We start from the raw sequence: 26,980 nt of genomic DNA, 5'->3' as shown, positions 1-26,980 counted from the left end.
TCCGCCTCGACCTTTATTCCGCATTATACGACACTTTCGTGGTGAAGCACGTGTGTGTGGGAGCAGACGCCGCAGTAAAGTCGCAGCGTACCGCCGCGCCGCATGGTAGACACACGTGGCAGAGCGTCCTCGCAACACTGTGACATCACTGCTTGAATTGGCACCCGGAAACAGAAACCGAATCCTGTTCACATGAATCGTGCGATAATAGATTTTTCACTCAGAATATGTGCATGTGAGAGCATGTATCATGCTTTCTAAGGAAATATAAAACGTTTGCAACAAAGAATGCACAAGCAACAAATTTGGTGGCACAACACCTTTAACAAGCTTTCAAAAGAAGACTGCAAAGGGTTTTCCTATGACTGAAAGAACTGTAACAGTTACAACTCCTCACTAAAGCTGCCACCATAACAAACAAGGCACCACAAGTGTACCCGACTGTGGGGGGGGGGGAAACGCACTGAGAATTGACAAGTATCTTAAAGAGGAAGAAAACGGAGTGTGGCAAGACAACACCTGGGCCTCAATGAAGGGCAATGTGCTCCTTTAATCTAGCGTCTATTCTTAATGTATGGTGAAACCTTGTGTACACAGTTGCATACTCACTTTAGAAATAGATAAATAGACATGAGGCCGACAGCTTCGATGAGCACAGTTCAATTCTACTTACAAACACGACGCAAGTTCTCCAGATGCCGAGTGCGACAGGGAATTCCTCGTGGGGGAATCTGCATGCGCCTGGGAAACAGAGCAGATCTCGGTGTTTTACTGGGTCACTCACACAAGGCAACAGAATGATCTCGGTGTTTCACTTGGTCGCTGACACTCGACACAAACAACCCAAGCAACAAGACAAACGGTTGCCTAGTGGTCCTTCCCACCCCTTTCGAAAATTAATCTTTACCAACTCGCCCAAGAAATGTGAATGCGCCTGACAAACACAACTGCTTCATTTTAGTGATTCCAAGCCCCTCCCAACAATCTTAATTAAATACCCACTTCCAACATCTCAACAAAAGTGATGTTTTCATGCAGTCATGGCTTACAATCAAAGCAACTCTCCCTACTTTCAGCACCTCAGGCCCCATAAACAAAAAAAAGAGGTGGCAGGCCTAGAATTGAGAACATACAGCAGAAACAAACCAATGGTTCAAAAGTTAACGTCTTGCCTTCCACTTGGGGGAACGCAATTTTGAACTTCCTAAAAATGACCAAAACATTGCTTTTTTTCGAAAGCCGCGTATTTGGCGACTAATTAAAAATGCAGTTGTCCTACACTGTTTCCAAGAGTAATTCATGTCTTCCATCGATTTTTCTGGAGTTTTTTTTTGTGGTAAGGTCCCACACTCGGTACATTTTTATTTTACAATGAACAGAGCTATACAATGCTATTTATGTAGTAGTAGCTATGTAGTGGAAAAAGTTATTGCAGTCTGAAACTTCAATTGCCCTTTTCTCAGTTCCTTATTTTGTGGAGCATACGCTCTCTATATCCCAAATGAAAGCGCATTGAACTGAAATGATTTCCCTGATAGGCCCCTGGAACGCTTGAAAGCAGAATATTTAAATCCACAAGCCTTGCATGGGCTGCCAAAAGGAATGCTGGCACTCACGACGGTGAGCCATGCGGAACACACTTACAACTGTACGCGAGATGATGAAAAGAGGTATTTAAAAAGTTGTCCCCAGATAAAACAATAATAAAGTGCAGTGTTTCCTATTCCGTTGAGCGGTAAATAAAGTCTTTCTCTTTCTCTCTTCTTGAATCACGCATTGAAACCAACAAAGATGTTTGCATATATGCATTAGGTCTCATTTAGACACAATGCCACAGTCTTTCAGATTTCCGAGAGTTTAGTGCCAAATTGAATTATTTCCGCCAAAGTATATTCAGAAATTCCCGGTGGTTCCCCCAGCATAGACAACGCTGTCTTCCATATGAGAGCATGGACTCCACAAAAAGTGGTTGTCTGTCCCTTTAATCATGCGAGTAATACCCCTGCCACACGGCAAATCAAATGTCATTCAAAGTGAACGCCTTTAGCTGTTAATGACATTCGGCTTGGCCGTGCAGGTCCACACGGTGAAACAAATGTCGTTTGATAGTGGTAGCGGTGGCAATTAGCGAGCTCGCAAAACTTCAAAATTATATTTCAAGTGCATCTACAATGTTTTCATACATAATGTTTTTTTAAAAACATAACAAAGAATTTTTTTTAAAGTAAAAATAAGAAAATCACCGATTTAGGTGACATCAGTAGAAGTCACAAGCCGAGACAAGTTCGCAAAGAATCCGAATTAGGGTAGCGCACGCATTGGGGACGAGATTTCCTTTTTTGTAATACGTGCTTGTCTTTCTTTATTTCTTTTAAAAACAACATGAAGGGGAAAATATGTTTACTAACAGTTTTTAGAACAGTATTCTTTGATTTATTACTGAACTTTCTTCTCTAGTAACGTGCCACTGCAGTTGAGGCTACTCCTTTGGCCGCTGAATGAGCTACCGAACCTCAGTTAGCTGCTAAATGTCTTTTGCCTCCCTGTCATTCAGTATTCTCGTGTTGCGTTGCATTAATGACATTTAAAGCAAATGGCATTTGCTCTCAATGTCATTAGATCTGCCGTGTGACAGGGGTATAACTACAGCCACAATAACGTGCCCGCACTGACCTGCCTGAGAACTCCGCCACCTTCACCAGATGACGATCTGGAGTGAGTCGATTCAGGCCGTGACATCCTCCGCCTCTCCGGCGTCACGTTCACGGACAGGTCATCACCGGCGCCACCTCGCTCCGACAAAGCAACATGCGACGGGGTGGCAGATTTTAAGCTCGCCAGGGAGGTCAGCGATGCCACGCTGCTCGTGCGGCTCGGACCACTCCCGACGGGCGCTGCGATCTCCTTCCACTCCCGTCCGCTCGTCTCCTCGAGAGTGACGCCCGTTCGAAGGCAGAGGCGGCGGTCGTCACGCGTGATGCCCCACACCTAAAAGAGGAGAGAGGAGCAGACGCTTTGTGGACATCTACATCTATCTTTTTGTTCCACCTGTCACGCAGCAATAGCAACAGCTGTACATGCGATTACCACAGTTCAGTGTCGTCTGATCCAGAAACTCCCTGTAAAGGACGCTTTGCTCCACGCACGCGTGCAATAAGGGAAAGCCAACTTCGTAAAAAGAGACTAAGAACAAGTTTTACTAGAATATTTCAATGCAGAAACTCGAATTAAGGGGGTTTAACGTGTCGAAGCCACACCTGGGCTATCAGGTGTGGAGTGGTGGAGGACTCTGGAGAAATTCTGACTACCTGGGGATCTTTAACACACGCCAAAACCTCGACGTACGGCCGTTCCTGCTTTTCCCCTCAATCTGAAAAGTAGCCATTGTGGCCAGGATCAAACCCGCATTTTTGGGCTCAGCCATAGTTTCTCAGTAAGTAAACTAGAGAGGAAACTGCACTTGGGAATTCATGTTGTCGTGGGGGGTTATGGGACGAACCCCACTTTTGGCTTGGGATTGGCATGGCAATTGGCAGTCGAAGGACGCATGAATGAGCGGGTAATATGCCGCTGCGAAATTTGCAGCCGACAAAAAAAAGAAACAAACCGTACTTAGTTGACGTGATACGAGAGATATGGGCGCCTGCATCTGTCCTACCTTCTCTTCATCCATGGCTGTTAAAGCCACATTTTCTTTTTTCTTCAAGTATGAACCAACTTGCTTAGTTTACAGCAAGTCTTGTTAAACTAGCTGACGGTCGGTGCACCGGTTCACCACGAAGACAGCGTTTTCATAGGCATGCTCAAAAAGCTTTCCAAACTTCAAACAACTTACTGTTTGAAATAATGGCAAAATCAATAAAATAAGAGTCTGTAATGAGGTTACCCCAAAATGTTGACATTGTTTTCACTACCAGCGTGGCCTGCAGAATAGTAGGTGTCACGTGAACGGATGGTGGGGTGGTCTTTACCAGCTCGGAGCAATGGACACAGGGAAGCCGTTGACGTGTTTAACAACATACATTTAATGCACACACAAAAACCCTAACGCAAAGCACTCAATAATTAAACTACACGCAAATGATACACACTCAAACCTCTACCAATTCCAAAACACAACTCAAATACAAACCCCTAACTTAACAGCTCAATCTACCATTCAACTCAAAACCCAAAAGTCTCTACCATAAAGTCCTACACTATCAGTTCAAATACACTCCTTAATCAAGTTCTAGTTCATTTCTCTCGTATCACAACTCCCTAGTTGTGTCCCTTACAACTGCGTCCCTACTGGACTGGCCTACCCCGCTGTCGTCGGTGCTGACGTGTCGCACCCGTTGCGTGGCCGCGACTTGGTGGTAGCCGTTCTCGTCTCGTTTCGGTGCCGGCGTTCGATGCGCGCGGTCACTCCTTGGACGGCGTGGGCTCCGCGCGTCCTCACTTCTTTCCTCTGTGGCTACCCCCTGGTAGCCGCTGCCGCTGGAGGTTCCACGTAGGCTCGGCCCGAACGTAGCCTTTCGGGGCCGTCAAGACGAACGTCGAAGGAGCGTGGACGCTGGCCGCTGGTGCCCGACCGAAGCCGCTGGGGCCACGAAGACACAGGTTCGTGGTGCACCTAGGATGACGGTGCCGATGCGAAGTCGGCCCGCTCCCGCCCAGGCTCAAATGGCGTGGTCGATGGCCTGGCCGCGTCCCCCTGGCTCGTTCCGTGAAGCTCACGTGCTCCGGCCGCCTCCTGGTTGTCTGCCTCCCGTTGTCTTGCCTCCCCGTTTCTCTTTGTGCGCCCCGCTTTTATACCCTCTGGGCTCTCCCGCGGCGCACTCTCATTGGCTCTTCGCCTCTTCTATGTCCTTATATGGCCATCTCGCCACTTGTCCTATGCGCGGCCTTCCCTGATTGGCCGACCAGTGCGCTGCCACCTTTGCCCATGATTCCTTGGTGCGTCGGCGCTGGCGCTTGCTGATTGGCGCGCTCCTGATGCTCACTTCAAATGGCCTTTCCTTTGTTCTTTTTCCTCGTTTTTTCGGGGGTTTTGATGCGTCCCCCTCTCAGGGGGTGCCCTGACACATGACAGTAGGCACAACCATTCCTGCAAAAATACCCTTTACTTCCCTTTTCCTTAGCTTTAGAACAGCCTGCTTTATTTTCTGCTTATATAATAACACACCATTCTTTTCATTTTTTTGTGGCACTGTGTTTGAATATACGGCCACTAAAGCATTTCAATCCAAGCAGATGATGAAACTAAGGCGAGCGTGTGATGTAATGGCGGTCCATGGCGACACAGATGGCCTTGATGTGAGCCACATAGGCGCTAGCGTCAGATTCCTCTCTTGTGTATATTGTAAAAAACTCTATGGCCTCAGCAGCAGCTACTGAGCCACTGTGGCGGGTAAGAGTGAGTGAGTGAAACACTTCATTGAAGCGAGAGGCCATGAGGCACCGGGGGGCAGTAAGGATGGTGGGAAAAGGGGGGGGAGAAAGGGGCAAGGTCACAATTCCCACAATGGGCGCAGTTCCAGTCTTGGGGTCCTATACACAAAAGGGTTAGCCCATCAGTGGCACCCAAAATTGTACAGTTCACACTGCGGACATAGAGCATGGGTAGATATGATCAGTCTGGGAAAGTCGCTCAGACCACTGCACCAACTCGTGAAGGCCATTTTCGAACATCTAACCGTTCACTTCGCTTGTCTCGCAGCAGTGGCTGTGCGGGAAAAATTACCACTGTTGTGCGATGTAAAAACTGAAAGCTACCTGTTAAGTACGCCTTGCTGCAAGCACATGTGCAATAAGGGGAAGCCAACTTCATGAAATGGGACTTTATAGGAGCTGAATTTAAACCAGGAGCGAGTTTTACAAGAACATTTCAATGCAGGAACTCATCAGTGTTCTTGTTCATACACAGAACACCCCAATGGTACATGTCTTCTCGGAGGATCATTCAAGAAGCCGCATGTAAACCTGAAACCAAATAAAGTCTACACAGGGATTCCAATACAGAACAGTGAGTCTTTAAGTCAGAATAATGAGGACATTTCATTCTGTGATGGTGGATGGCCAGCGAAGCTGAGTTGACACAGAATTTCGAACAAGGCGCAAACTTGTTCATTGTTCAGATTGGTGGTCATTGCGATGAAAAGTATGCACAAACACATTGTCTTACCTTACTCGTTTTGAAAGTGAACATTTCGACAGACTTCTGTCTGGTTGGGAAATTACTGAACTGAGATTTAATTAGGCTCCAACCAATACAATGCAAAAAAGGCAAAAACCCGACGTTTCGAAGCCGGCTCGGCTTCTTCTTCAGGGGTGACAGTGGCCACATTCACGAGTAAGACTACCATGTTCTGAGAAGCCAGGCAAAAGAAACTGCACACGTGTGACGTTCTGACGTGCCCGCCATTATGGGACAGTAGAAGAAAAGGAAACTAGGCAATCAAGCACCTGGAATGGTGACAAAGAGAGGACAATGCTGGCGTAGACGTGGCCAATGCCAGTCACACGGCAGCGAGTCTATAAAACCTTTCTCGTTAAAGAAAGTGCCTACCCAAGTAACAGCAAGCAAGCTCACATGCAAACACGCACATGCATGCACATGAACACCTCATGCTATGCAACACTTTGCGCTGTAATGATAGGTTGGGCTTTGTGAGTTTCACTTATAGAAACGAAAAATCCACAACGCCCTAGCCACAGGACAGCTTCAATGTAAATTGACATTAACGCACAACGGTAGGTGGCCATTTGTGTCTCATGGCTCCTTGGGTAAGAGCTCCAACCGTCGCTACAACATTTCCTCAGGAATGGCTCTAGATTCTTTGTCTCGGGCAAATTACGACCTGGCTAGCATCTTTGTTCCCAAAACAAGCAAAATAAAATTTTAACGACTGTTTTCTTGTTACAGGGATGCTTGATATTTTATGCAAGCAAAACTTAAGCCAACTCAATGTAAAATTTTTAACACTCCTGTTAAGGAGAACTTTGCAGAAGCCAATTTGAAATTCACAGTCCAGTCAAGTTCAGCTAAAAGAAATTTTGCTCTGTTTATCTCTTTGACCTGAAGAAAAGGAAAGTAAACGTGCAGGTGCAACTGCATCAACTAGCCATACTAACGAGCCACTGTATACATCTACTCCCCCAAACATGACACAATAAATTAAAGCCGTTCCACTCAATGTGAAAGTTGTCGGAAGTGCAGAGCAGTGATTCGCCATAATGGGCTGTAGCGCCGTTATCCGCTAACTGCTATCACCCCATGCAATTCAAATTTCCCGCCTCTGCAGTGCTCGCGCGCCCCCTGCCTGAAACTGCGCCAGCGGGAGTTCTGTTCTTTTTGCGCTTGCTTTTCCTCTCACACGTGCCGGTGTTGCACTGCCGCCTTTTTTCACTTACTATAGTTAAAACCAACCCAACGAGCATTCCTAACTAAATGAACGCGGGCGCTGCTGGTTAACTACGTGTATTTTGCCACAAATGTACCTGCAGTTTTCTTTGCGCTAAACAACGGGGAGATGCATGGCAAGCGCCAGCAGTTCACAAGTTTCGAACGCTTATGACCACATAAACCACTTGGCTTTTGAAGCCTCTGTGGGATGCCGCGACGACAGCCACTACGACCTACCTGAGGCCAGCCAGCGAGCTACGATGACAAGGCGAGCCCCTAAAGTGCTCAGCACTTAAAATGTCTAACCTGGTCATTGGGGCCAACGCTGATCATGGCCATGGTGCCAATCATCTTGATCCATCCGGAGCCCGTGACCGATGCTCTGCAGCCCAGGTCATCGCTCCGGATGCCCTTGCGGAACCACACCTGAGGAGCAAGCATTAGGGCATGAATGAATTAAGATTCGCAATCTAGCAACGCAAGAATATACAACTCAGGGGGCAACAAAAATGGCTGCTCTTTCCCAAAGAATGGTAAAATGTTAAAGGGACTGCAAAGAATGCCCACAAGTTTGCCTAATTCAAATGACTGAGAACCTCTCATATCTTACCAAATTATTGTTTATGAAAGAAGTGATGCTACAGTCACAAGATAATTCGTAATCAAGAAAATGGCAAATTCCAGATTTATTTCTAAATAAGCATAGCCTTCATTTACAATCAAACAAAAGCAAGAAAAGGCTTCAAATGGTGCGAGTTTTCAGCTATAACAAAGGCATTCAGCCTTAATTGTCTCTTTAATGACATGCGAGTTGTTAGGGGGCAAGAACCGTTGTGATTAGCACTGCTTAGCGTGTATCTCCTTTTAAGTGCTCAACATCTCACTTCGATGTTTTTGCTGACACCATGACACGACATTAAATATTTCAACTAAAAGTCAGTATTCATAACGCGTCTCATTTCCTGTGTCGTCACCTGTCTACGTTTATTATCAACAATTACATGGTGAAACAACCCGTGGCATTTTACCATGGCCAAGCCCACGGAGTTCTACCATGGCAATCTTTTGCAGAAAAACATGAGAAGAAATAAAAAGAAAAGATAACTGTTTGAAAAAAAAAATTGAGACATTTAAATGTGCGGGGGTGGATGGCCAGCCAGCAAAGGTTTTCGGCACACGACAAAGCCATGACAAAGAATTTACTGGTGAAAGGAATGAGCAAATTTGATTTTTCTTGAACACTCACGATGGTCATTCCTAAAGAAAGATACATACATGCACACAATTTTATTTTGACTCTACTGATCTTGAAAATGATAACTAATCTATTCAATATGCCGTTAAAAGTGATGACACGTATAAGGCTGAGGCATGAGTCCTGTTTTGATCTTAAAAATGGTGCCCGTTAAGAACAAAATCTACTCTAGTTGCATGTCAGAGTGATGAAACGTATAAGCTTGAGGCTGACATCATGTTTTGAGTGGCACGTGACTTTCGTGATGACCGCGTGCTAACAAACCACACACCATGACGTTCGCTTTCGAACACCTCGCGCTTGAAGGACACGTATAGCATGGAGAGTTTTTGTACACTAACATGAAACACACACAGAACCGTAGTTACGTAAGCTTCGCCTAAAAAAGGAAAAGGGCGCAGAAACTGACCGTTCCGTTCCTCCCAACTGCCCAGACCATGTTCTGTCCGACAGCAACCTGGAGTAACTTCTCGTCCGAATCGGGGGCACCGACCTCAGTCCATTCAGTTCCTGCAGATGGTGACAGTTGCATCATGTGACCATTATGATCACCACCAACGTAGAACCACCAACACAAAGGACTACTCAGTCTAAAGGAATGCAACTCACAGTGGTGGAGAGATACAAAATTACGTTTAGTAAGTAGAAGTAGGTAAGGTAGACAGTGAGTCCATTCATAAAGTATACTATCAGATGCATTTGAAGACAGTGTAAAACATTAAACGCGCTAGCTTTAAAAAACATTTTTTGAAAGAACGTTCAAATCAGGAGTAACAAAATGACTGCACATATGCATTTACCAATATTGTTGATTCTACATAAAATCAATGGGAACACATTTACTGATGGCAAGACCGCATTTTATAAAAAAATTTATCAAGATGCAACATTACACTGAGCAATGCGTTATTGTCCCAATTATGATAAACATTGGCTGTAGGTCAGAACGTTATCTGAGTGTCTCTTTCTTATTTTTGGAGCATCAGCTGCCACAATAAAGTTTTCAAAAAAGTCAATAACGTTTTCCTCAACCAACCAAAATCAATCACCTAATCAAACGAGTCAGTCAATTTCAATCAATCAGTCAAATGAACAAAACAACCAATCCATAACAGCAATCTAATCAAGCTATTCAAGCAATAACAACCCATCTACCAAATAATCAATAAATAATAGCGATCTGATCAAATTAATTAGTTAATCAATCAATCAATCAAACAGCCAATTGGTCAAACGACCACTCAATTCATCAATAATAGCCACGGCTACCACTTGCAGCACCCATGTGCAGTTGCCCCCGCCCTCTCATTTTTTTTTTTTTTTTTTGCTTTTGGGGTATGGTGTATTACAACCAAGTTTCCCTTGGCCTCCTCTATTGAAAGGCCCACTGCACTAGTACAAAGATCAACTACTAGTGACGTTGCTCAAGGCTCCCACAAATGCGCCCAAATAAGTCTCATAGGCATGAGCCTGCAAAGAGGGACGAGTGCGGCCCTCCTTCTCACCCATGTAGTTGTGGCGGGATACGCCTAGGCGGACGAGCGCGTTGCCGCTCCAGGCGACGGCCCACGTCAGACCTGTGCGGCCCACTGACACTTGGTTCACCTCCAGGTTCTCGGGAACCTGCACAGGCACCCAGCGGGTCCCCTCGGGGCACAGACGTGTCACGCCCTCGCGGAACAGCACCTGAGAGGGGGGAGAAATTAGAACAAGGAGAAGCGCGCATTTCAAAATCACTTTTTCCTATCTTATCCTTATCTTTCTTCTGTTTACTCCATTACTTCATGGTGCAAACAGACCTGTGCATCAAAATGTTCATTTATTCTTATCCCGACACACCTTCTTTTATCATTTACTAGCTCAATTTATCAACGTGAAAACTTGGGCGAGTTGGTGATGCATGTTGAACCACAGCGCAAACGACGAGACAAAGGACGATAGCGCTTCGTGTGTCCTCTTGCTATCGTCCTTTGCCTCGTTGTTTGCGCTGTGGTTCAACATTCAACATCTCATTTTATCTTTTCTTACTTGATTCTATAGTGTACAGAGATCCATGCTTGTCAAAATCCCTTTTTATCCCAACACATCTTGTTTTCTCATTTACTATCTTATCTTATCCTCCAGTTTACATCACTCTATTAAAAGATCCATGCATCCAAAAATTGCTTCTTACCCCAGTTCATCTTGTTTTATCATGCTATTGTACTTTATTTAAGTCCCGAAAGAGTTAATGCTGTATAATTTCTGATTCGATTCTGCCCTATCATTCTGCACTGATCATTTGTTATCTTATCCTTTCTTCACTCACTTTGGCCGCCGTTACAGTTCTTGCACAAACAAAAAAATGCTCCATTACTTTTTCCCTCTCTTAGGTATCACACTCTCATAACTGCGCATGTTATACATCTTTATCTTATCATTCCTTACCTTTTATCTCTGTCCCAACTAAATGCAGAAAAGTGCTCCATTTACTTTCCTTTCATAAGGCATCCTACACTTATCGAATTGCTCATCATCCCTAATCTTACCTTACTTGCTCTTACTACTTCTGACCCAGGTAGATAGCTGTTCCATTACTTCTCATCTTTTTAAGTATCCTGCAGTTACTGAGCCGCCGCAAGAGATGCTGCTGAACCACAAAGACACAACAGGCGAAACAGAAAAACATAGTCTGGAAAATATTAAAACTTATGATAATCGTCTTTTAAGATGCTTGACCATCACCACACCGGTGCATCAGTCAAGATGCACTAGAGCAGTTACAGTGACGATTATGACCAATCGAGGCAGCAGAAGGTACATAGCCAGCCAGAGTAGTATATTCTCCCGTCAAACGGCAACTCACCCTCCCCAGAACAGAGACAACCCAGACTGCGATGTGCTCCCGGTTGCCCCCAGGAATTTCAACGCCGCCGACGGAGACGTCAACAATGGGCTCGAGCACAGGGTCCTTGTGAATACTCTCGATCTGCAGGGCATTGAACACTCGCAAGGTTTTCTACACGGCAAAGGAACGATACACTGTGGCCGTTGAAAAAAAAAAATGCCTCCAAGCATTCACAAGCAATGACCAAAATTAAAGCCGTTCCACTCAATCTGAAAGCTGTCGAAAGTGTGGAGCAAAGATTCACCATAATTGGCTGTAGCGCCGTCATCCGCTCACTGCTACTACCCAATGCAATTCAAATTTCCCGCCTTCGCAGTGCTCACGCGCACCCTGCCTGAAACTGCACCACCGAGAGTTCTGTTCTTTTTGTGCTTGCTTTTCCTCCCGCACGTGCCAGCGTTGCACCGCCACCTTTTTTTTTTCGCTTGCTATCGTAAAAACCAACCCAACGAGCGTTCCTAACTAGATGAACGCGGGCGCTGCCGGTTAATTACGTCTAATTTGCCTCAAATGTACCGGCAGTTTTCTTTGCGCTAAATAACGGGGAGATGTATGACAAGCGCCAGTCGTTGACGAGTTTCAAACGCTTATTACTATATAAACCGCTTGGCTTTCGAAGCCTCTGGGTTACGCCACGATGACAGAACGCCGTGTGGCTCTACTTGGGTCCAGCGAGTGAGCTACACCGACAAGGCGAGCCCCTAAAGTGCTCTGCCCTTAAAACAAATGCGCAACAAAATGTGGGGCTAACTCCTTTTTTGGGGAACTGGAAAGAAGGTAGGATACAGTGAGGGTGTACTTATTTCAAACACCCCTTCAACGCGCACCTGAGATACAGGAACAGCATACTATATGCCTCCCCATGCTCCAAGGAATGGTCACGTGACTCCTTCCTTGATCCGCTAGACAAGATACCTCTGTCTCTTGAAAGCAGCAGTATAATGGCGCAACTTTTAAAAAATAACGCTCCATTTCTTTCCCCTTATGGCCAGGCATAAATAATGCTCTGATACGAAAAAAAGATAAAAGGTTCACCAGCCCGAGAGAAATGAACCACACATTTTGCAGGCACCCGCCGCGGTGGCTCAGTGGCTGAGGCGTTGCGCTGCTAAGCACGAGGTCGTGGGTTCGATTCCCGGCTGCGGTGGTCGCTTTTCTGATGGAGGCGAAAAGCAAAAACGCCCGTGTGAATGAGATTTCGGCGCACATTAAAGATCCCCAGGTGGTCAAAATTAATACACAGCCCTCCACTACGGCGTGCCTCATCGCCTGCGCTGCATCGGCGTGTTAAACCCTACAATCAATCAATCAATCAATCAATCAATCAATCAATCAATCAATCAAATCAATCACATTTTGCAGGCACGTTTCCTTTGTTTCGGCACCTTTCACACCGCACAGACACAAATCAGATCAACTGGTCGATGCGCATGTTTTGAACATTTAAATATGCAAACGAGAACTAGAGTATTGGCCCAGAAGTAGTGAGTGTAGCAACACACTATCGGGTCAGAGTCAAGAGCTCCATTAGCTATAAAGCAAGTGACACTGTAGCTTAGCAAGCCTGCCACAAGTTGACACGCGCAAATAAGGTCGTAAATTTCAATGGCACTTCCACTGCACCATTAGCGAATAAGTGCAGTAAATAGTGCCTGAACATAACAGACAGCCTCAGGTTGTAGTCGCGTAACAGCACCTAGGACTCTCACGACAACATCCTAACCCCAAGGGGTAAACCAAGCCTATAAAATGAGCCAGAACTTATACCCTGCTACATACTTTCAGTGTACTCAAGTGACATCACCAGCATAGCTGAGATTTTGCTCTTGTACTGTTCAGAATTTGTACCACACGACATCACAAATGCAAGACGACAAAAAAAAAAAGGTACTCAAAAGGTACTCCCGCAATCGTTCACCTGCTGCCAACAACTACACCACAAGGTGCACTTGTAATGAAGTTAAAACCGCTCACTCCACACAGTATGAATTCAACCTATGTCCGTAAATTTTTTTTTTTGTTTTCCTTATAGTAGTAGTAGTAAGTAAGTAAGTATTGTTGAATAAGGCGGACTTAGCCTTGCATAGCTGCCGGCAATTGCTCCGCCTAATCGTCCCCAATACCATATCAAATCTCTCAAAGTCATAACACATCACTTAGTCCTAAAATAACAGACACGCAATGTCACCACACCTCACTTAGTCCTGTGGACTGCAAGAATCCGAGTAGGAGATGAGACACCTCTCTTCGCACAATCCAGTGGTCCCTAGGAAAAATAATGTCCTCCGATGTAGCATGGGGCACAGCCGAAGCCTGTCTGCTCCACCGAATAAGAACAGACTCAGCCCATACACCAGCTTGGCTACATAAAAACAACATTGTCTCATCCCCTTTGTGCCCCTCGTGCAGTGTGACTGGTGACATTGATCACTTCATCATGAACTGCTCCAAAACCAACCCTGAGCGGACAAACTTTTTTCATGATCTCCAGAAGTTTTCCTTATAGTACCTAGTCACTGACATTAAATTTCTAACCTCTTCGGTTGACATTAATCTGGTTACCGCTATGGCTTCTACTTTCCACATCTTTTCCAGCCCACACGCACCACCACAGTGAGCTCCCACTTTCTCCTAAAGCACGCCGCATTATCTTTTAAAGAAGTTTCTTCTCAATGCTGCGATGCACGTGAAGAGCGCACACAAAATGGCCCAGCCTTGTCCCTCAAAATCATGCACCTCGAGCACCTCTCTGAGCTCTCCTCTTCCGATTTCCACTGCCACCACAGCCACCACATCTAAGACACCTTCTCCTACTTCTAAAAAAAAAACTGGCATTTTTTTCCTCTCCTCTCCCACGGTTGGGGAGGAAACAAAATTAATTAATTCGCGAGCAAGCCACAGAACTCGCCTCTCCCCAGCGCTCGGTGGCCACGTATCGCCGATACCGGATCCACTTGCGACGTCGCACCATAGAGTTCCAGTGCTTTTGCGGAGTGTAGGTGAAGGGGAAGTCCACGCAGTAGCTCCAGCCCTGAGAGGCAAAGGAAACACCCAATGTGCACACGTAATATTAACGATGACGATCTTTGTTCTTTCTTTGTATTATTGGATTATTTACAAAGCTGCTAGGTATGGGATACTGTGACAGACCCACAAAACCACCAGCCCAATGCAGGGAATTACAGGGAAATTTTACAGAAATAGACGACGCGAGCGACGAAAAAAGAAAGCAACCGAATACAGATTTAAACCTAACACTGGTCGTTTAGGCAACACTAAATGACACACTTATGCATCATCCACACAGCCGTTTTTCACCCCATCATGTCACCGTCATGTCAACGCCTTCCATCATGGGCGACGGTTTCTCGGGCGGTTTCTCGCCGAAGACAGGGCAACAGTAACGGGAAGCTGAGCTCTACGTTTCCATTCCATCAACGCAACTGGACCACGCCCCGCGGTAAACCAGCCAATCAGAAAACTTAAACTTTCTTACGGCTAAATTTAGCGAAAAGTGAGCACACGCAAAAATCTAAACCATTATTTATTTTTGCATTGCAGCAATTATATTCACCTTGTATCGTATATATCACGACTTTTTCTTTACTTTTCAGATTAAGCACACTCAATTCTAGGCTAAACTGATCACTACGCAAACGATCCTGTACTCTGACGGAGAGCTCCAGTTCGAACGCTACTCCGTTACGTCTGCGTCATGATTTTTTGATGTGACGGTGCCGTGACAAAGAAGGTGACGGCTGTGTGAATGAGGGCTTACAAGGAACTTGAACCCCCCCAATCTACACGTAATTTCCCACTGCACTGCCTCTGCGATTCTGGGTTCGACGAAAAGATAAGGGTCTGGCTGCAAATAGAGTTCTTGCTTGGGGTCTCCGTTCTGGCAATTCTGGCAGCACACCCCGGGTAGGCTCTCTGCCTGTTCAGACCACACCAACACTTGACGCTACACACACTGGAATAACAGCAACCTGACAAACAAACAAGCATCTCAGGCTCTCTGCGACGTCAGGAAAGCCGCTGGTTACCACTTTCAAAAGGAGGGCTCTGCATATGCAGGCACAGAATACGCAGAAAAGGCATTCGGAGGAAGGAAAGAGGCAGCAATTGCTATGGATCATTATTTGCCTTGGTGAATACGAAGCAAAATATGAAGGCTGCGAACCCAAGGTCTAGAGCATGGCAATGTTCATTTTCTTCAAAATTTCTGCCCACTCCGTAATACCACATTTACATTATATATATATATATATATATATATATATATATTTAAGCGTGTCCCAGCTATCATGCACCAAGATTTTAAAAAAGAGTAATGGCGTAACTCGAAGAAAACCTAGTGGATAATGTTTGCAGTACTGTGGCGAAGCGGATAGCATTTTTTTCGTTAATGAGACTTAATTAATTAATTGTAATTAATTATCTAACTCGCGAAGTACTGTCCTAATCACTAAAGTGTCAATGAGGCACTTGTAGGTACCTAACTGCGGTATTTTCAGCGACGAACTAATTGCGTACACAATTATTCTGATTGATATAGAAAACCTGCGAAATATGAAAAATACCACGTGACGGCGCGTCCGCGCGCATCGTAAAGCAACGCCCTCAAACAGGCTGCCTCTGAGTTAGCCAGAATGAAATAAACAAAAGAAAGAAAGCAGAAATCGCCACCGAGTTTGTGCCTTATCTGCACACGCGCCTTATCAAGGTGATGCGCTGTCTCTTCGGGCGGGTAACACCGGAATCAGTTGCTTTCAGTCAGCTTATTTGGGGACGCTGCTTTACAATGCGCGCGGAGGCGCCGTCACGTGGTATTTTTCATATTTCGCGGGTTTTCTTTATCAGTCAGAATAAATGAGTACGCAATTATTTCGTCACTGAAAATACCGCAGTTAGATGCCCCTCATCGATACCTACAAATGCCTCATTGACACTTCAGTGATTAGGACAGTAATTATCGAGTTATATAATTAATTACAAATCATTAGTTAAGTCTCATTAACTAAAAAATTAGTCACCGCTTCTTCACAGTACTGCAAACATTATCCACTAGGTTTTCTTCGAGTTACGCCATTACTCTTTTTTTAAAACTTGGTGCATGATAGCTGGGACACCCTGCATATATATATATACAAGCGTGGCTTGCCTCGACACTGGCACCAGGTCTACTTCGACGATATCTTAGAAAGAAAAACTACGATTTATTAACCACCACCCCAGAGTCACAAACTCTCTACCTCAGGGCCCAACAGCTGCCCGTCCACGTTGTCCTCGAGGTACCAGTGTCCTTCCCACTGCCATCCTGAGGAAGGCAGGTGGATGCTGTCCTTGAACCTGGCCTCCAAGCCATCCTTGCTGCTCCAGGCAGGACGGTCCGTCGGCAGGAGTCGCGTGCAGAACCCTTCCTTGGGGTTCCAGCGCTGGAACACACCAAATGCGAGCATTGCAGACTTGGTCAGTTTTTTTAGGCCACAGCAACAGTTGCAGGGTCACGTATAGAATTAAAAAAAAAAAGCTTAACAGGCCTGCCACAAAGGCAACATACAATTTAGTGCAGTTTGAACGAGCCAGCCTTTGATAATTCACTCAGCTCAATTCCAGCCATTTTTAAACGAGACACACAACAAATATTGAGAGACATTCGAATTTCGCACTACGGGGACGTAATATGGGCACGAGGGACATAAAATGGCTTAGCACTAAAAACGTAATTATGAGTGTGTTAACTCCGCACTGGCATTCAAGTGATATGATCAAACCAGAGGCCCCACAACAACCACACAGCCTTGTTTCTTGACAGTGGGTTTGGTCGTTGGCCGCCAATGGAACAAACAAGATTCTTTGATGTGATATAGAGAGAAAAGCTTTTACTAAATATATGCTCACAGGCCTGCTTAGGTGGAGGCTTTTACATCTTGGGTTATGTACAAGAAGAAGCTCAGACTTTTCCGGTGAGCACTGTAGTCCAATTTCTTCTGCTGCCTTTCTGATGTTATCAACTGCCTGCGGTAACGTAGCCTCTATGTCGCCTAATGAGCCTGTTTTAACCCTCAATGTAATGTCATAGGCGTATATCATGTGTCCGATATTTCCAATTATCTGTATGGCTCTGTGCATCCTGAGCATAGCAAGGTTGAAGAGTGTTGGTGAAAGTACGGAGCCTTGTGGGATTCCGCTATCGCAGGTGAGTGGATGGGGAGTCAACACTACTTCATACACTCTCCTTAATATCTTGATTATTTATTTGGAGTTTGTGATAAAATTGTCGTTAGTGCTATCACGACAAATCTTTTTTTTAATTACCCAAACTTGTATTTTGTCTTCATGGCCCCTTTAACTCTCACAGTACTACACTTATAGAACATCAGCCAGATAACAATACATTCAAACACCGTTTACGAAAATGCGCTGGGTGTTTGTAAACCCCTGGTGCCTCTGGGGTGTTGCGGGAGAAGTACGCATGCATTTTTTGTATAGTTCGTATTTTCTCAGCTAAGCAGTAATTTTTAAAACCTGCCGCAAGAAAAACTATGGCATAGTTGCAGGTCAAGATGGCCACATGCAAGAGCCCAACTAATGTTACTAAATGCCGTAAATTGCGAAATTCATAGTGCATTTCCCCTACCGTATTTTCGCGCGCATACCCCGCACCAAAAATGTGAATATTTGAGGGGTGAAGTAGAGGTGCAGATTATATGCGAGGTATTTCCTTTGGTGCCGCTTACCGCAATGCACGTTGGGCCATGATGCCACTACAGCAGTAATAGCGACTAAGCCACTGTTATCCCAATGACAGTACTTATTTCGCACACGCAGCTCAACAATATACCAACCTAAAAAATGCATGCAGTGAGTCATCTATTTACGTAGTCAACTAGGTAAGTTCTCTTGCATAAACAAATGTGTAATGTTGCTTGAGTAGTAGCTTTGGTCGATCCTTTTGTGTATAAAATATGCGGGAAATACACGGAAATATTTTTTTTATTCCTCAACGGAAAGCGGAGGTGCGTGTTATATGCAGGGCCGGATTATGCGCATGAACCTTGACATTGTTGAACAGCAAAGCTGCATGTCATGCAGTGACTATGAAGGGTAATGGCCGGGCTAGCTTACTGGCCTCAAAATTTGTGGAAAGACAAACCACTGCATCCCAACAAGCTTTTCACTTCTGGGCCCATTACCGTACATTTCACCGGTCCTTTTGTACTGCTTTCTGAAATTGCATTCTCAGCAGTAGTCGGTCATAGATAATTTGGCATTATCAGAATTTTCGCGACATTACAGAATTTTCGTGACATTCGTAAAGCACCAGAAATGGCTACACAAAACACCAACCAAGACGGAAGAATAAGCCTAAAGTGAACTCCAGCTATCGGTACATTCAAACACAAATTTCAAAACTCCACTTGGCATTTTAGAACCCCTGGTGCCATCTGCCGTGTTGCTGGTGAGGCCCACTTTTGCTTTTTGTGCAGTTCGTGTCTCGCCAGCTAAGCAGCAATATTTAAAGCGCAGCACACAAATTTAAACCGCACTTTGCTTTCAGACCAAATGCGTAAGGTCGGTGTGCTAGTACTAAACTCTGTACATCACATGACTCCAATGCGATGTTATCAGCAGCAATAGTTCTGTGGAGGACATAGCATTATCAGCATTTAGTTCTGAAAGTGGTAATCACAGGAACCAACCTTGAACATGGGGGGCCTATTATCAGTAGGTTTTGGTTTCTTCCAGTGGTTCTGGTGCTTTACGGATGTCACGAATGTTACTTATCTTATCTATCAGGTGTAAACATCCTTTGGACAGGACTTGTCTCCCCGTCAAGGAATGGCATTCGCAACTCAAAGGCTGCAAGATTTTTTTGCAGCTGGAGAACCACTAGAGCTGAGATTGAGTTTTACTCAGAAGTGCGCTATACACGCAAGAAGTTTGGTATGTTCGAAAAATTCCGTAGTTTTTTTTTCTTTTGTGAGGTACCGTATTTATTCGATTAAGGCAAGGTTTTTTTTTCCAAAATTCGTTGTCTCAAAGTCATACCCCACCTTATATTCAAAGCTCCGTATATAAATATGGCAATTTTCTGGCCTCTCCCTACTCCACCCTCGCCTTATAATATTGATCGCCTCATAATCGAATAAATACGGTAAGCATATTTTCAGCATTTTTTTCTAAAGCCAACTGCTGAAATTTTTGTCTTTAACAAATTAAATTTTGCATTTCTACGCCTGGAAAACTGCATCATTTAGCAGTTAACCTATTTGGCTTTGTTTTTATATACCTTGTACATTTCCCACCACAACATTTTCTACATGAAAACATTTTTTTAGAACTGACATGAAACATTTTTGGGGGTTTAGAAAGAATTTAAGTAATTTTTTTTCTGGCTGGTAAGCCGTTGGAGCTGGAACTTTAATTTTTACTAAGAAAAGGACTATATACATTTCAAAAAGTTCTTCTACCTTTTTGTTTTGATATACCTATATCTGGCATTTTTTCAGGAAGGTGTCGAAAACTTTCATCTGACAAATTACTTTTTGCATTTAAACTTCCTACTCCAATTTCAAAACTACATTATCAAAAATTACATCTATTTAGTCTGATTTTTCGTGTCTTGTATGTTTTTGAGTCAAACTGTTCTAGCATCAAAAATTTTTTACTGAAACCAACCAAAAACTTTTTTCTTGTGGTTTGAAAAGGCCACAAGCAACTTTTTGTACCTCAGAAACAGTTCAAGCTAGGGATTAAATTTTTACTAGGGAAATTGCTAATACATGCAGGAAGACTTTGCATATTCTAAATATTTTAGAACCCTTCTACAAATTTTTTTTCCTAAAGTTCTCCGAAGTTAGTGAAAAATTTGACAAATTTAAATTTGCATTTTTCTGGAATCTGCATTAGATTTGCAAATTTTCCTAAAACTTAGTAGAAAACAGACATGCCTCAACAGTAGCAAAAACAGCCTGAGAGTCAACTTACACCACAACGAGTGTTTCAATTGGCCCAAAGGTTGCCTGCAGTTTTCATTTCTCCTTCAGCAAAAATACTTCCCCCACAGCTGGGATCTAAAACAATCTTGACTGGGATCCAAAAAATTCTATATATATTTATGCGTAGGTGCAACATTATTGATCAGCAAAAGCTGCATGTCATGCAGCGACTATGAAGGCTAATGACCGAGATAGCTTACTGGCCTCAAGCTTTGTGGAAACACAAACCATTGCATCCCAACAAGCTTTTTCACTTCTGGGCCCTCTACCGTACATTTCACCGGTCCTTTTGTACTGCTTTCTGAAATTTCATTCTCAGCAGATCCATGTCACCGAAACGACACTTCACCGACCCTGCCACGTTACAAGTAGTTTCAGTTATTTGCCTGCCCAGAGCAGTTCTGAGCAGTTCCTGTGCAGCTCCAGAACTGCTCTCGCAATAGAAATTCTACGGGCAAAAAAAAATGTTTCTGGAGACGTTCGAGCAGTTATAAATGACAAATAAATGAGACCCAAGGGTGCAGCTGCCCACAACTTAACACCAATGACAGAATGCTAGTTGTAAATGGCAACCAGCGCCACAGAGCTATTGGATAGTCATTGGGTGCAAGAATGCTTTCAGTATGCTTTTGGTGTGCAGGTTACTTTAGCTGCTTTTCTGCCTCTGCATGATCGCCGTGTTGACAGCGCAGCTCTCACAGTGGCATTTCTACACTCTTTGCTCACGGATGCAACCTCAATACAACCCATACACACTTGCGAATATAAAATCGTGGTCACTGAGCAAGTCAAAGGAAAAAAATTTGACGTTTCGGAGCCCATACGGGTTCCTTGTTCACAATCCTTGTTCACAATATATTGTTCCCAATCCTTGTTTACAATATATTTGCAAATATGACCCCTGACCAAGTTTCGTCGAACACTCGACAACCCAAACACCCATTGAAGGTTTCTTATCACAGAAATGTGACATTGTCTTCTAAGCTAATGTGCCTCTCGAATTCAGTCAATAGGCTGCCAATCTAGGAAAATAAATGTTGTGATCACTGTTTAACTCACATGTAGAAACTTCAAAGCAATGCTAACAATGAGATATTAGGAAATGCTTACAACGCTCTAGGCGGCCACGAAACAAAAACTGCAAAGCGTTGCTGGGGTGTGCGAGGTCGCATCTGTGAGCTAAAAAAACAGAAACACCCTTGCTGAAAAAGGAGTCAAAGCGATCTACACACCAGCTATCCGCAGCAAGCATATCGATTGATTGATTGACTGTAGGGTTTAACGCGCCAACGCAGCGCAGGCGATGAGGCGCGCCGTAGTGGAGGGCTCCGGATTAATTTTGACCACCTGGGGATCTGTAACGTGCGCCGAAATCTCGTACACACGGGTGTTTTTGCTTTTCGCCCCCATCAAAACAACGACCACCGTGGCCTGCAAGCATACCAAGAGCAATACCTCCCACCGATGACTATTACTTCATGGCACCGTCGGCGGTAGAAGCCCTGCATTCATCACTCATTTTACGTTTGTGGGCAGCTATACACCTGTGTCATCCACCGCGGTGACAAGTGGTGCCAACACCCACCTGGTTCTCGTAGGTGACCTCTGGCACCCGGACGGGGACGTCGCTCTGGGCCAGGTACATGTACACCCGGTGGTTGCTGCCAATGCCCCAGGCGCAGCTGGGAAGCGCCGACACCCGCTTCAGGTCGACACCGGAGTAGGGCAGCTCCTGCCACCGGGCACCCGTGGTGGACAGCGTGTGCACCCGGCCCACACTGTCCACCGCCCACAAATGGGTGGCCGGCATGGCGGCGCTCGAACAGCGGCTTCGCCAGTCAGGTCCCACTCATCCTAGCACCACTGCGAGAAATAAAAAGGAGGTTGGCACAACAGATAGGATTAAAGTAGAATTCACTCAGAAAATGCTCCAAAGTAATGCACTAGCATAATTATTTCACAAACTACAGACACAATATCGCATCCCATAGTGACAGTTTCACGTGTGAAATGTTTGGATTGATTTATTGTGGGCTTTAACGTGCCAAAGCTATACCTGGGCTATGAGACGTGCGATAGTGGATGGCTCCGGATTAATTTTCTATCCACACGGGCATTTGTATTTTTTGCCTCCATCTGAAAAACAGCCGCCGTGGCTGGAATTGAACCCATGTTCTTGGACTTAGCAGCACAACGCCTTAGCCACTGGGCCAGCACAGCAGGTGTGTGGGTGTTCGGTTATAGTATATAGAAGGAATGTTAATGAGTCAAATGCCAGTCTATGCAAGGTCTATAGCTCTCAAAGTAACATCATCGTATTGTAGCCAATGCTGAACCGGGGAGAAAGGCCAACCACATCTAGCCTCTTGGTCAATCCCCCAATGAGGACAAATCACTTTTGGTTCTGGCTTGGCCAATCCATCAAAAGACATGCTCTATCCATAGCCAACGGTGGAGCGTATTATGGTGGAGCCTATGCGTCTCACAGTAAGTGCTCGTACTATGATATAGCACAAGGACGCGGGTTCGATTCCCGGCCACGGCGGCCGCTTTTCTGATGGAGGCGAAATGCAAAAACGCCCGTTTGTTCGAGATTTCAGCGCACATTATTAATCCCTAGGTGGTCAAAATTAATCCGGAGCCCTCCACTACGGCGCACCTCATCACCTGCGTTGCGTCAGCGTGTTAAACCCTACAATCAATCAATCAATTGTACTATGGTACACAGGGTCAACATGTGGCCAATCTCAAACCACTCCAGCAACTTCCTGCAAAGACACGTGGTATTTCTCACAGTTTATGGCAATAGTTCACTATGACAGACAAACAATATTATCACTCAGAAGGATATTTCATTTCATCGGTAATTTTATCTTCCCGATCCTGTGTCCACTTTGATACTCAGGTTCGTTGGGCGCTCAGTACTGTTCCGACATTCCGGCCACGAATGACGAACTTTGTATGTGTGAAGCTTGTCATTTGCCAAAAATGACAAATCAAGTACACAAAGAAAAGGTTCAGTGAAAACTTTGATGAAGACTAACACAAGAGTGCATGAAACACCGTACCTGCAGAGCGCTTGGTAACAGACTGCGGCACACCCCGATTCATACGTTTGATCATGCGGTTACCAACTGTATGTATATAGCTACATCACACTATCCAGAAATATGAGGACGGGAGGACAAAGCTTTTTTTATCACCCAATCAGGCAGCAAAAACAAACGTTGAACAATGTCGCTCCCTTTCACTAATCTGTACCTAATCTGTACCTAAAGAGCACCTAATCTGTACGTACCTTCGCTGCAATCATTTGCGGATATCATGATGTAACTACCGCAACAGACAACAACTTTTCAATCAACTGCTATCAGAATGAGGGCCTGCAAAAGGTACAAAAATATTGGTACGCTTTTATTTGCCTGCTCAGAGCAGCTTAGAGCAGTTCCGGGGCAGCCCAAAGCTGCTCCCGCCATAGAAATTCTATGGGAAAATAAACTACGTACGGAGCTGCTTGGAGTCAGAACTGCGCTGAACAGGCAAATAAGAGAGCTAGACTATATGAAAGTGCGCCAACCCGCCGCTAGACCGCCCCCTGCATGTTCTCAAGTCCCGTGTTTGCTCTCATGCGTAAACACAGGTAAACATGAGTAAAACAAAAAAAAAACACGAGTAAACTCTCGTGCTTATGAGAGTGTGTTTACTCAAATAAGCTTTTGACTGCACGGGCCACGGGGTAATGTTGATAATGTGTGGAAAAGTGAACGTACACAAATGCACCCAAGTACAGTGTAACCCCCAATTCCAATTCTCTTTTTTTTTTTTTTTTTGACACCACGCGCGCACTACACAACTAGAAGCACACCACAACAACGGCTCAAAAAGGCACAACTGCTGGAAATGAAACAAATTCCAATCCACGTAAAACGTTACTGCTGCCGCCCTAAGCGTGAAATCGATGGCAGGCGTTTTTTACAGCAACGTTCGTTACGCACTACCAGTACACAAGGACAGCCGAAAACTAGTACGTTCTTGTTATCTTCAAATAATAATGTATCCTGGCATGCTGGATGACGTAACTCGACAAAAACTCGCCGCGATCTGAGCGAAGAACACAATTGCACGAAGTCGAAGCAACCGACGCGTGCAAGACACAAGACTTAGGAGATAATCAACGATTGCAAATGATTGGAGTGCTTTGATAGGGACAGCAAGTGTTGTCATCAAGCGCTTGAGGGCGAGTAATTGTGCATAATTTGAAGCAAAAGTTCGGGCACAAGCGCACGCGCGAAACTGCTTTCGAGATGAGACGCCACTTGCCTGCGCGTGACATCTGATCGAGGACGGGTTGTCAGCACCAAATCACGCATAAAACGACGACGACTGCAGTGAAAGCACTGTAAAAAGGTAAGTATGAAGTTTAACCGTGTATCTCTATTATAACTTTCCTACGCGGTCTACGGACACCTTTCGCCTCGGAGCCAATCTCTCACGCCGAGCACACCAGCTGTGTTGATACCAAAACTGCACCAAATATTGCCCAATGTTTTGTGCGGATTGCACGTTGGATTCTCGTCCGCGCTGCACTGTAATTGTTTATTTTCTTTAGATAATGCAGCATTCGTAAGCTTAATGGAAATAAAGGTTTTAATTTGCCCTTCAAATGTTATTATTTTGTTAATTGTTTCTCCCTCTCTAAAACAACTGGGGCGCACGCCAAAAGCTCTGAAAGCGCGGGTAATTTAAACTACTTCCACACGCCCGACGACGACGACCCGATGTCGACATGTCCTTTTCGGCACCTGCGCACTAGACCAAATTCTTTCTTCTGCTCCATTATTTTTCCTCGCATGATTGATTGTAATAAAAACATAACTCTTCTTGGCCAATCCCCCTAAGCGAGTATGGGCCATTTCTCGGGCCACCACCACCACCACAACCAATTATCATCCAGGTCCACCATTTCCACTCTTTCAGTAGAGCGGAGAACCGGTCTCAGTACGCTCTACTCTCTCAAAAATTGTCCCTTAAACTGGAAGCAGCTGGAAGTCACTGCCATAAAATTTTGAAGAGATGGAGAGATAGATCTTTTGATGAATTCGAAGCACAATGAAGAGATCGGTCCTTTGAAGTCATCTAGCCAGCTTATTGTGCTCAACTCGTAGACAGCTTCATATTCATTTGCACCGACATGAAGGCAGCTTTTTGCCATACAACGCACCCATACGACATGAGCTTTTTTCGTTGCTGCATCTGCTTTTCAAGATGCAAAATTCCCAGTTTACATTCCTCAAACACTTTTTTAAGACTATACTTATGCCAAATTCATAAATGAATGGCGTTAGAAAATTGAATCTACACATTACAGGAAACAAAACGAGGCCCCTAAAATTTGAATGAAATGAACAACTACCAAATTTCCGGACACTAAATGAGAAAAAAAAAAACACAACTTTTAACCGTGCACCAGGATGACACTTGGTATGGGTGTTCAAAATCACCACAAATGAATTCGCAAATTGTTGACATCGTAGTGGATACAGTACCTACATGTGTTCTGCTCCAGCAGCAACTCTCTCTCCATGCATTTAGTTGGGCAGGGGCACATGGGTCTTTCAGACCAAAAATTGCCCTAAAAAGCCCTTTTTTTTACAGATCACAGTCCAAATGCAATTGTAAATACTTCCTTCAGTTACCTTTTTCTACAAAATTCCCCACTTTTTAAAGCCAACTCTGTATGGCACTGAAGCAGTCAGTCTATTGATCCCAGCTGCTATATGCCAGTTTTGTTCACAACCCGGAACTCTAGCTCATATTATAATACAGTGTGTGTGCAATCCCAAACTTCCACCTCTCCGATCCCCTCTTCCCACATCTGAGCTGTGCGAGAACCTGGTGACCAGCGACCATCTCGTTGTCCAGCAGCTCCTGGCATCCAGAGCGAAGGCTCTCTGCTCACTTGGATTCCCGGACTAGGGAACCACTTCCACTTTAGAAAGCTCAAATAAACGTTTCTCTCTCTCTCTCTCCCAGCTCAAACATGACAGTTCTCGGAAAACACTAGTTTCCAAGAATTGATTTTGCAGGGAAAAGTTCCCAACTTTACGCAACGGCTTCCGCTAATGCTGACACGCATATGTGCACACAGAGTTGGCACTTTCTTCTTAGAAGCCACAAATTGATTGATTATGGGGTTTAACTCGCTGAAGCTAATGCTGGGCAATGGGCCACAGGGGATTAATTTTGACCCCCTGGGATCCTCAATGTGCGCCAAAATCTCACCTTCGGCGCGTTCTTGCTTTTTGCCTTCATCTGAAAAGTTGCCAGTGCAGCTGGGATCAAACCCACGTCCTTGGGCTCAGCAGTATGATGCCCGAGCCACTATGGTGCATAGAACGAAGCCAGATAGTTCAAAAACAGACAACAGGAGGGGGACAAAGCAATGG

The 26,980-nt window shown here is 44.8% G+C and overlaps 1 protein-coding gene across 2 annotated transcripts in view; it reads right to left on the bottom strand.

Annotated features, from left to right (window-relative positions):
- The window catches only part of Pex23 (tectonin beta-propeller repeat-containing peroxin 23), a 106,187-nt gene extending 81,110 nt beyond the window's left edge, over positions 1-25,077 (bottom strand). Inside the window, exons 1-11 of one of the 2 annotated variants that reach the window (XM_077671034.1) lie at positions 25,002-25,038; positions 24,855-24,931; positions 22,120-22,397; positions 16,785-16,967; positions 14,438-14,560; positions 11,488-11,610; positions 10,148-10,328; positions 9,052-9,152; positions 7,694-7,813; positions 2,674-2,988; positions 674-741 (exon numbers count right to left, since the gene is read on the bottom strand). In XM_077671034.1, the coding sequence (XP_077527160.1) occupies positions 674-741; positions 2,674-2,988; positions 7,694-7,813; positions 9,052-9,152; positions 10,148-10,328; positions 11,488-11,610; positions 14,438-14,560; positions 16,785-16,967; positions 22,120-22,344 (1,439 nt within the window). In that variant the 5' untranslated portion in view covers positions 22,345-22,397; positions 24,855-24,931; positions 25,002-25,038. Of the gene's footprint in view, positions 1-673; positions 742-2,673; positions 2,989-7,693; positions 7,814-9,051; positions 9,153-10,147; positions 10,329-11,487; positions 11,611-14,437; positions 14,561-16,784; positions 16,968-22,119; positions 22,398-24,854 lie in introns of both variants that reach the window. The other variant, XM_077671035.1, reaches the window with a different exon arrangement.
- Between the last annotated feature and the right edge of the window lie 1,903 nt (positions 25,078-26,980).

The sequence above is a fragment of the Haemaphysalis longicornis genome, unplaced genomic scaffold, assembly GCF_048455015.1.
Source record: "Haemaphysalis longicornis isolate Haplotype H1 unplaced genomic scaffold, Haemaphysalis longicornis Haplotype H1 scaffold_5, whole genome shotgun sequence".
In the NCBI taxonomy this organism is placed as follows: domain Eukaryota; kingdom Metazoa; phylum Arthropoda; class Arachnida; order Ixodida; family Ixodidae; genus Haemaphysalis; species Haemaphysalis longicornis.
Note: the sequence above shows the minus strand (reverse complement) of the source record. Positions and strands in the feature narration are given on the sequence as shown.